Raw genomic sequence first — 11,284 nt, 5'->3', positions numbered from 1 at the left:
AATATAATATTTGGTTCGTTTTTCTTGAAAAGGAAACTGACGACATAGCTTGTCACGTGACAACTGTTTATAAACCCTGAGTTCTTCATGTTCAGTTGGACCATTTACAGAAGCTTTAAGTCATATTGGTAAAATGTTCAGCTCAGTGACAAATTGGTTGGGGGTAAACATCAAGGGTAAAGAGGGTGCCACGTCTGAAGAAGACAAAGAAAATGTAGCACAGCCTAACAAGGAGCAACATTCCGAGAGCAGGGACAGCATCAGCTCCACATCCGTGGAAACGTCAACAAGCTCTAAATCTCTGCCTGAGAGTGAGTCAGAGGAAAATAAATCTACATCTGAAGAGGAATCAAATCCTGATATTTCAGCACTGCATGCACTTGAAGATGTGTCTTTAAAGGCCTTCAACACTGCAAAGGAATTTGGAAGTAAGGCTACCAGTGATCGTCCCTGTAGTTTGAATGTACGGTGCGTTTGGTGATGCCCAGTATGAGATGTTTACTTTAAAAAACACACACACACCATACACTGTTATATAAAGAGCAGATGTTTAGTTAGACCCCATAGTGAGTTGAAGTAGGGGGAGGTGGCGTTAGGGAGTTGGCTGCTGAAGTTTGTGTCTTTTGTGACATTCGCTGTGTGACCAGAGGATGGTCTTGGTTAATAAATGAGTTAACAACGCTTTTTTGTAGCCATTGGTCTTTTATTGAAGGAAGGGAATTGTAAAACAGTTTTCTGTAGCATTAAGACTCCAAAAGAAGTTCTTTTTATGTCACTGAGGATTGTCTAATTCTCACTACCACAGAGGCAGATGAGAACTTGGAATGGTTCGTGCAGCCTTTACTTGGTAGCAAAGCTGATAGTGTTATTAAGCTTAATCCTGTTCAATAATAAGCTGTGTGGCAAGGCCTGCAAACCACTGTTGACTACAGGAAGACAATACTGCCAGTAGATGTGGACTTCACCTTCTCTGATAGGCTGAATAAGCTCTATGATTACTTTGATTGGGACACTTCCACATCAGTGACAGCAACAGCCCCTGTTTTCACACTGCTAGTTGCCTTTGTTATAACTGAGTGTAACAAGGTGATCTGCTACACAGATGACGCTCATGTTCACTCTGTACATAAAGCTCGAACACGTAGCTATAGGTTGTTGGAACCTCTTTATTACGGTGACCATTTGCTGGCCGCCTGAAGGATTTATCTTAAGACAGAATGTAGCTCTGAGCACAGACTTTTTCCTTAGTCAACAAGGCTGCTGAGAATGACTTTTTCTCTCAAGCTGCTCTTCTCTCTCCTCAACATCTTGTCCTCCATTTAATATCCCCAGGAGGGGTAATGTGCCATTGGTACATGGCTGTACAGGACGGTAGCGCTGGCTGTGCTACTGTGTTCACCTGGGGGAGGAGTGTTGGGGCTGGGTGCAGAACCTTACTTCTCTCATGGCCCTTTCCATTTCCTCTGGACTCAAAATGAACCAGCTCGCCAATCAGCGCTACCTGTCTGCGCTACCAACCAATCGGCCTTCATCTGGCATTTTAGCCAGCTTCTACCACATGAGCATGAGGTGTGCAAGTTATTTCACCAACAAAACTGCAGGAAACCCCTGATGTGAGTCTGCTTCCAGACTGAGGTACTGTATTAATCAGCTCAGGTCAATCTTTGCAGATATCTTCAATACATCCTTCCAACTATTGTCCCATTTGTTTCAGAGTATCATTGTCCATGTCCATGGTGACATCACTAAACAACTACAAACCCATGGCTTTGTCATCATTCATGATGAAAGTTCTGGAAAGACTGATTTTAATGATCAACCAGAGGCAGTTTCCAATTAGCCATTTGGTAGGTGATGCTATCTCGCTAGCTCTTCATTTCATCCTCCAGCACCTTGAACAACAATGTCTCTAACTAATCCATTTAGGTGGTGAAGTTTGCTGATGACACCATTGGGGAAGATCTTATCCCAAACAACGATGAGTCTGTGTACTGTCTGGAGATAGATCATCTTGCAGTGTGGTGGAGTGAAAATAGATTACAATAATGTGTCTTAGATCATGAAAATGGTAGTTGACATCATTAGGAAAAAAGGCTCTTTGAGCCATTAGCAATGGTGAGACCAGAGAGTAGGCTGACTATTTCAGATTCCAAATCTACCATTTCAGATGTATTCAGCTGGAACAACAGTATTATGCCTATCATCAAGAAGGCCCAGCAGTGACTTTACTGTGCCAGCTGAACAAGTTTGGTCTTAGTAGGAACATTCTGCTTCAGTTTTACTGGGTAATGATTGAGAGTGCTGATATTCTCAGTCACTGTCCGGTACAGCAGTACTACCCAGAAACATAGTCCAACTCGACTGAGAGATGCATGCAGCTAGCAGAACTATTAGCTATGACCTGCCTTCTGTTGGCACGATCTGCCATTGCACATTGTCCCAATGCAGATGTCTGTTGTTCAGCTGATATTTTGGGACGGGGTCTTGGAGGTGACTCCAAGGTACTTGAAAGAGTTAACCTCATCCAGTTGGTCCACTCATTTCAGTTACTGCTTAGGTGTCACTGTGGGTGCTAACAATAACCATTTAAGTACTGCCCCTGTCCTGAGAGTCCTGAAGCTGTGTATTGCTGATGTATGGGATCATTGTTATTTGTGCAGTATGTAGACTACATATTGATCTCCACTGATAGATGAGTGTGGTGGCCATGGGATGATCTTTTACATAGTCTTTTCATGAAGATGTTGAACAGTGAAGGTCCCATGATGGGCATTCTCTATCCATCTTTTAGAGAATTAAAGAAATTCTTTTTAATCATTTAGCCACAGCACGAATTGGACAAAATGCACCATTTTTTTTTCAAAAAATCAAAAGATCTTCAAGCAACATTAAATTCCTTTAAAACTTCATTGCCCCATTCTAAAATATAATATATCCATGCTTTGTCAATGAAATTGATGAGAAGAGATGTTAAAGAGGATGTTCTACATCAACCCAAAATAATTGTTAACAAGTTTTTTTTCTGCAGGGGTACAATTACAAATGTGTACATTTTTTATCAGCTGTCAAACAAATGAAGTAGAACTATTTTAACCAATACTATGTGAAAGCATAACAAATAAATAAACAAGGCTTTCTTATGTGAAGAAATAGTGAGGTATGAAAATTAATGTTATATGATTGCATGTGTATTTTATAGAAAGAATCATACCTTTTTTAATTTCGTTTTTAAGGATGTGTCAGGTTGAAGGTCACAATTCTATGGCTTACAGTAAAAATATGGGCTGTAAACTGTTGACAGATATCCTGTTCAATTTTGGCAAGGCAGCAGGAAAGACTGTTGCAGAAACTGCAAAACAGTTGAAAACCACAGTGGAAGAAAAGGTAATTTTTTAAAGATTTAAAAAACTTATACTTTCAAAACTTATTGATATACTTGACTTTGCATTTGAGCAAGGGTTAGCAAAACACAGGATCATAGTACTTTCCCAGGTAAAGCCTTATTTAATTTGAAAATTGTTATACATTATGTTGGATGTGATGACAGTTGTTACTACATATTAGTCTTTTAGATCTTCTACTACTTGATCTTATTTTTCAGACTATCCTTGGGGATTTCAGCAAGGAACAGGCAAAGTTTGTTGCAGAAAAAAATGAAAGCAAAAGATTGGAGGATGCTGTGCCACCATGGGTTGGTTACAACGAAGAAGAAGCCATGAAATCTCAGATTCTGGCACTGTCTACTGTAAGTATCTATCGGTTATTGTCTTTCATATCTAGGGAATAAAATACATAAGAGTTGGGAGCAATGAATCAGTGGCATTAAAAACAAATTGGGATGAGTCTGATGTGTGCCAGTTTTGGGGTTTTGTAAATTGTGTTAACTAGTTTATATGCATGCCTCTTCTGAAACATTAGTGAACACAATAGAGAATGAGATGGATTGATTGTGATAAATAATATATTTCAGAAAATACATTCAACATTGCTACTTCATCACTACAAACTAAATACAAAAAACATTAATGTTACAGGAAGTTAAAGGGAAAATACTGAAAGCCTTTTTTAAATTTAGTCAAAGCATAAAATCAATTTAAGAAATCCATTGAAGGCCTGCCTTATGACAGACAAAATAATGGAGGAATAACTTCTGTCGTTAATGAAGAACACATTTAGACGTCTCTGCCCAGCCTTGCCTTGTCTTTGACAAGGTGACCATACTAGGTGGCGATGTTAAATGTCAGGATGCTCTCAACAAGAGACCTGTCTCCAGCACCCCAAAGCTGACATGAAAGCTGCAAAGTTTTCTCAAAAGGTACAGTCTTTGTTGGGCCTTTTGGTACACTTGGTTCACGTGATTGCTAAAGGATAGTTTTCCATCTATCACTGTTCCAAGGTACTTAAAGCTGGCAGCCCTCTGTACTTGCTGTCCTTTGATTTGGATTGGTAGGGAGAGATGGGTACTGCAGTTTTCTTCCATCATGTGCTCTCCCAAAGGCCAGCTCCTCCATTTTCTCAACATTCAGCTCCAGGAAGCTGCAGTCAAACCAGTCCTCTAGTTCCCCCACACAGGCCAGTACTGTGACAGGGACTGCTGGTCTCTGAATAGGTCTGTTGATAGTGTTGATAGTGATCTCATTTGTGTATAAGAGAATAGGATGGGGGAAAGCACACATTCCTGAGGGGTACCTGTGTTGAGGGTCTGCTCTCTGACAAAATCGTTCCATCCATTGACAAGTTACCCTTTCAGACGAGCCGGACCCTACAGTATCTGTTGGTGGAACTCCGAGACCCACCCTCTGTGGTCGTCTTCAGGAATGATCGTATCCACAGAACTAGGCTGGCGTTGACATCCAAGTCTAGTAGGCACTTTACGAAAAGGTGCGGCTGGACTGTATTGAAGGCCTGGAAAAAAATCCATGAACAAGACCTGAACATAGGTGCCAGAGGTGTCCAAGTGTTGAAGATAGTATCTAAAAGAGTGATGAGAGTGGCATCAGACACTCCCCTACATGGTTTATAAGTAAAGAGCAGAGGATCCAGGCGATCAGCCACAGTGAAGGTTATCAAACTTCCAACTACCCTCTCTTAGCACCACAGTCCTGGCGATCTAGTCTGCCAGACAGTCCAGGCGATCAGCCACAGTGAAGGTTATCAAACTTCCAACTACCCTCTCTAAGCACTTGGCCACAACAGACATGAGAGCCACAGGTCGAAAATCTTTCAAGTCTGTAGCATTCAGCTTCTTTGGCACTGGTATGATTGTCGATGTGCACCATAAGCAGGGGACACCGTGAGAGTCAAGAGAAAGCTGGAAAAGTCTGGTAAAGACTAGGTAAAGACCTAGCTGACTAGCACACTCCTTTAGAACCTTGCCTCTCACGTGGTCAGGACGAGGGGCTTAGACCCTGGTGTTTAGTCCCCTCCATGCTTTTCTTGTGTTGCCCTTGCTGTCACTTTTCTACCTTCTTTCTGTATTCAACCTTTGCTCTGAACTCCTTGTCTTTTTCTTTCACTTTTTGTTTATCTCCCTGCCTAAAAGCTCTTTTCATTGAGACAGTGTTTCAGCTCTTTACTCAGCCATGTTTTGTTATTCAGATAGCTGCACCTCTGCTTGGTAGGGATGACAGACTCTTCACAGAAGGTGATGTAAGACGTGATCTAGTCTGCCAGACAGTCCTGGTTGGCTCCACAGCTAGTGAAGAATAAATCCCAGTTGGTGGTCTCGAGGCAGCTCTAAACATCTCGGTTGCTTCAAATGTCCAGGTCCTAATACACTGTGGTGTTGGCTTTTCGCGCTGAAGAAGCTGTCTGTATGTGGGTAGCAGATGAACAATGTTGTGGTCTGATCTGCCAAGCCGTGGGTGGCATTTTGAAACATAAGCATCCAGAACATTACCAAAACACCTGTCAAGCGTTCTGTCAAGGGGGGTGGGACACATCACATATTGATGGAGACAGGGAAGCAGCTTACTGACACCACAGCGGTTGAAATCCCTGTGCAAAAATACTGGCTGGTAGGCACTACTGCTCTTGTTGCCGCTTGATTGTGTCTACGGTGTGCTCAGCTGCGAGGTTGAAGTCTGGGCCGGGCACATAGGATTATTACAGGGATTTGGCTAAATTCACGAGGTAAATAGCGTGGCCTGAAGGATCTCATGATGGGGAGTACTTTTCTGTTCCCATATTGTGTAGTTCATGGCCCATTTCTCACTTACAAGCATACACAAGCCTCCCCCTAGATGCTTATTCGTTGCTTGTGCATTTCTGTCAAATCGAATCAGTGTGTATCCTTCTAGTTCAAATGTTACCTTATCTGTTAGCCATGTTTCAGTAAGACAGAAGAGAATACACTTTTTGTCATTTTAACTAAGAGATTTGTTTTTAAAAAGAAGAAAATTCTTATGCTAGACATGATTCCTGTTGTAAAAGACTTGCTGAATTGTTGATAGGGATATATGTGAGTTTCTCACAGAAAAATGTTGCAACCTGTGCTTACTGTCAGAAATAAAATCTTGAAAAGAAACTAACGCCTGCTCTCAGTAAATACTCTCCAATTAAGATGTTTAAAACCATTATTTACTACTCTACTTTATCAAATTTAAAATTTCGGTATGTGAATTGGACTATATTGAAAGAATCTTATGACATTAAATTTTTTATTGTCTTCCTTAAGTTCATGGCTTCTATGCTGTTTATTATAATGCTATGATAATTACATCTTATTGCTTTTTGCATGTTACTGTTTAATTTTATGAGTTTGGTTCACTTTTGCTAACAGTAAAATGTTGCTTTGGTACAAAATAGCTGGAGATTGTAGTATTACTCCTTTTGTTGTTGTTGATTTATCTTTAGGACAAGAGGAATTTTCTGCGAAACCCCCCATCAGGTGTGAAGTTCCAGTTTGACTTTTCTAACATGTACCCCATAGCTTTGGCAACCTTGCAGGAGGATCCAAATTTGCAGAAAATGAGATTTGATCTGGTTCCAAAGAAGTGAGCTACCTTCTTTGAAACATCTTCAACTCTTTGCTTACTTTTGGTATCTTTTAAATTTCAAAGAAACTGACTTTTATTGGTAAAATGCAAACATATATTCACTAATTTCTCTAACGTTTTGTAGAAGTACATAAGACATGCATAAATGTAATGACATTTTTTTCCTGTTTGTTGGTTTGAAAAATATAGATGTCCTGTAAAGTCTTTCGGGGGGAAAAAAACTGAATGTTGAATGAAGAATAAGTGTTGCAAGTTAATGGATGCAAGTATCACCATATCATTATTTATGCTGGTAAATATCATGATACCTGTACACTACGCATGTAGCTGAAAATTCCTACAGTAACTTTAAATACTGCTATTAGGCCAATAGGAGTGTCTTACCTGTTGCTTTGAAAACACATTTTAGTGACGTCTTCAAACAGGATGTTTCAACCTCACTTATAGTTGGTTAACCCTTTTTTTCTGTCCCTAGAGTGCCAGAAGAAACATTTTGGAGAAACTATTTCTACCGTGTCTCTCTCATCAAACAGTCCATGCAGCTGACAACTCTTGCTCAACAAGCAGGCAAGCAAATTATCAGTTATTGCCCTTCTGCTGGTGTCTTCCAGTCTGTTGCCTTCTCAACCTTAGAGGGAAAAATGATTTTTTTTTGTGCATTCCATTTGCAGTTCACTTTGTTTCTTTCTAACAGTGACAGTGTCTTTTTTTAACACGAAACTGCAGTTGACAGTGTTTCCATGCAGCAAATTGCAATGCCTAATGCAGCTTTTGTTAAAAGGAGCTCCCTGTTAAGCTACTTAACAGCCAAAATAAGAGCTCACAGGACACATTTATTGGCATTGGCAGTGCAGGAATGCAACACTTTATGTCTCTAACCAGATTTTGAGTTAATAGTATGACATGTGGATTTCTGTGCCAGGGACTTGTTTGCTGGTGCAGGATAAAAATATTTCCTTGGTGCTTGAATTGTGATTTATTTAAAGTTTTTTCCCCTAGTCAGCATTTGTATACATTTAAATATATTGAAGAACTTCAATTTTTTCATTGATTATTAGATTGACTGGTGATAATGCTGATAATAAGACAGGAATTAGGTGTTTTGTAGAAAAACAATGTGTTTATGTAGAGAGTAACTGTTAAGCTGGCATTGTGCCAAATCTTGTATTTTCAATGTAAAAATATCTTCCTGGTAGCAAAGTGGTGGTGATCAATAAAACTCTGGCATTGTGCCAGCCAGAAAAGTATGTTCCATACCTTGAAGAAACAGTATTTACCTATCAGATTTTTAAAACCCGGGAGTAAATACTTTTGATAGCAAGAAGCTTCTGTTGGCCTGTACAAGTCAAAATGAAAAACTAAACTGATTAAGTTTTACATTTATTTAAACATACATATTTTTACAGATCTACTTTAAGATAATTTGTAATGTAACTAATATGCTGATGATAAAAATAGATGTGGTTTTCTATGGCTTTGTGGCAATCACAAAATGAAAAGACAATTGTAAAGAGTAGTATTAGCTGCACTTGCTAGAGAGGCTGCCTCTTCAGTTGTCCCATTATAAACATTCTGTTAAATCCATATGATAAAGAAAATGCAAAAATGCACACAGGGCTTCTGCTAAGGCTAAATTCTTGGGGTTAGACCCTTCTCAATTTTTAAGGGTCCCTGTCTTCGCCAAATTGAAGGGGACCACCATTGACGAAAATTGAAGGGGTCCTCCGACTTTTAATGCGTACTGTTCGCAATTTTTTGCGTAAGCAGAAGCCCTGGCACATATCTGCATATTTCTAAAATTAAAATCTTGGCTATAGTCATTATCTTCTAAAACTTTATTTTTCACAGATCCAGGCTCATTTCTTCTGCCTTTTCCCACTTCTTTATTTTAATAGCTTAACTTTAACCAGGTTTTCTCCACAATCTGTGGTAGATTTAGTCACTTCACATTGTGTTGGCTATTAAAAAAAGTGAAGTAAAGAAGGTGGAAAGCAAAGGCAAAGCACATTCTTCTTCTTGCACCTTCTTCCCTTGATCAATCATGTTCCCATTCTATATGAAGCTGCTAGGTGTCAAGGATGCTGATTTACTCCTGGAGCCACAATTATTCAAAAAGTGCCAAATATTGGGAGGGAGGGGTCTGGTAATAAGTGAGAGATGAAGAGGCTTGCCCTTAACTTTTTCCTTTAACCCGAAGACTAAGCTGTTGCCTTCGGGTTAAAGGAAAAAGTTAAGGGCAAGCCTCTTCATCTCCTCACTTATTACCAGACCCCTGGTAGTGAAGACATTTGCTATGACTTATAGTTGTGTTGGCATGAAGTGTTGATCACAGAAGTACCTAAACTATAGGCTGCAAGGAGGGCCGCCTAGAGCCAGTACAGACCCCGTGGCAGACAACCTCTCAAAGGCCCCTTGTAATTATAATCATAAATTATTTTCCCAGTATATAATATGTTTACAATCCAATTGGCAATATCTACATTTCATTCAGTAAAGTAACATATAGACTGCAAACATTAGGACAAATGCACTAGGATCTACATCACTACTTGAACATAAAGTTTACAGGTGAGTGGTTAGTAAATGAGGAAAAATGACAGTACAGGACTTGTAGTATACCGTGGGGAAAAAAATTCCCAGAGTGAGGAAACTTTCCATCAATGTTTCCTTAAAAGAAAAAGAAAAGAAGAAGGAAATATCCACTAACAGGCCGGGCCCAACTTCATAGCCCTGGGCCAAGTACACCAGACTCCTCTGTCCCCCCTCTTCTCCTCAGCCCTGGCTGCAAGTATGGCAGGAAAATTCTTTTATCATCTCTCACACTGCCATCAAATCTTGTGTCTCCCTTGACAACAACAGTAGAGCCTCCTCATATACATCCTTTTGCACTAGTATTTCTTGCCATGTATCACTATTTGCAGATCAGCTGCAAAGAAGAAGCATTTCTGCATGTTTTGTTTGCAGAAGTAACTGAACTTTTTGGGGGTTTAGTTGTTTTGTTGGGTTTTTTTTTTTTACCATTTTGGCCTTACATCATTGTCATAGCAAAGGTTGGGTGGGGAGGGGAGAACTGTCAGGGGAGACAAACACATTGTTTTCTACAAGTGACTTATCTCATAGGCAGACACATAATGTGCTCCTCATCCCCCTATTATGCTGATGCGAAAGCAAGATGTTATTTTCAAGAACAGTGTGCCAGCATGAAACTAGGTGGTTTTCTAGTTGTTGTTTTTCAACCAATTCTTTATTGTGAGACATGGGTTTTGAGAGCTTTTGTGAAAGGAATGTTTACTATCAAGCTGTTCTGCTTTTCTTGTCTTCCTTCTTCCAAAGATGCATAAAATTGCTGTATAGACAGATTTTTCTTTCAAAAGTATTACCAGGGTTTTTGAAATGATTTAGTAAAATCACTCACTATAGGTCAGGTCAGGTCAATCCCATGCCCGGTCCGGACGTAGGGGGGACCGTCTGGCAGTAGCAACAGACACAGAATTTTCACCGGTCCTGTTTGAGCAGATGAGAGCAGGTCTGGCATCTCGCGTTCGTCCATTCTTTGATGTTGGTGACCCAGCTTTTCCTCGACGACCACGACGACGGCTCCCTTCGAGGGTTTCCATTGTAGGATCGTCTTGGACAGGGTGTTGTGGCGGGTGACGTGACGAACAAGCGAGCTTGCGCCGCTTCACGTTGCCAGAAGGGGTCATGTGGGCCCACGAGAAGAGGTTACGGTGCCCGTACGTATGCGTTGGTCTTGTGTTCAGGTACGAGATGCGGAGCAGCTTTCTCAGGCACTTGTTCTCAAAGGCCTGGAGTTTTCTTCTCCCGTTGCAGGCAAGTAGCGTCCAAGTCTCGAGCCGTAGAGAAGGATTGACACTACGAGGGACTTGTACAGCTTGCTTGGTACTGAGCTTGATTTGCTTCGCCAAGATCCTATCCAGCCTGGAATTGCTGATGTTGCCATACCAATCATGATACGGATCTCTGGCTGTAACAGCAACCATTACTCTAGTCAGGTGGACCCAAGTACTTGAAGCTGTTGACTCCACAGTTTCCTGCCGTTCATGAACGACTGTTGCTGCTGTTGTCGATGGTGGAATAATCATATTTGCTTTTTCTGAGGCTTATTCCATGCATAGGCCCCCGCTCGGTCCTGGAGAGTTGTAGTCGCGTCAAATCCTGAAGTTTTGTTACTATCTTAGCTGACCACGAGACAATGTCATCTGCAAAGCGTAGGTTGCACAGGGTCTGCCACCAATGAGATTGAGATAAACATGGTTTGTGAGGAT

At 40.7% G+C, this 11,284-nt stretch overlaps 1 protein-coding gene across 3 annotated transcripts in view; it reads left to right on the top strand.

Annotated features, from left to right (window-relative positions):
• Nucleotides 1-40: 40 nt before the first annotated feature.
• LOC112566769 (synapse-associated protein 1-like) overlaps nt 41-11,284 on the top strand; it is a 28,365-nt gene continuing 17,121 nt past the window's right edge. For 2 of the 3 annotated variants that reach the window (XM_025243117.1, XM_025243116.1), the window contains exons 1-5: nt 42-428; nt 3,302-3,384; nt 3,602-3,745; nt 6,856-6,995; nt 7,474-7,565. In XM_025243117.1, coding sequence (XP_025098902.1) covers nt 134-428; nt 3,302-3,384; nt 3,602-3,745; nt 6,856-6,995; nt 7,474-7,565 — 754 coding nt within the window. In that variant the 5' untranslated portion in view covers nt 42-133. Of the gene's footprint in view, nt 429-3,301; nt 3,385-3,601; nt 3,746-6,855; nt 6,996-7,473; nt 7,566-11,284 lie in introns of all 3 variants that reach the window. The other variant, XM_025243118.1, reaches the window with a different exon arrangement.

Source organism: Pomacea canaliculata, linkage group LG6 (assembly GCF_003073045.1).
Source record: "Pomacea canaliculata isolate SZHN2017 linkage group LG6, ASM307304v1, whole genome shotgun sequence".
In the NCBI taxonomy this organism is placed as follows: domain Eukaryota; kingdom Metazoa; phylum Mollusca; class Gastropoda; order Architaenioglossa; family Ampullariidae; genus Pomacea; species Pomacea canaliculata.
This window is presented reverse-complemented; position numbering and strand designations above follow the sequence as displayed.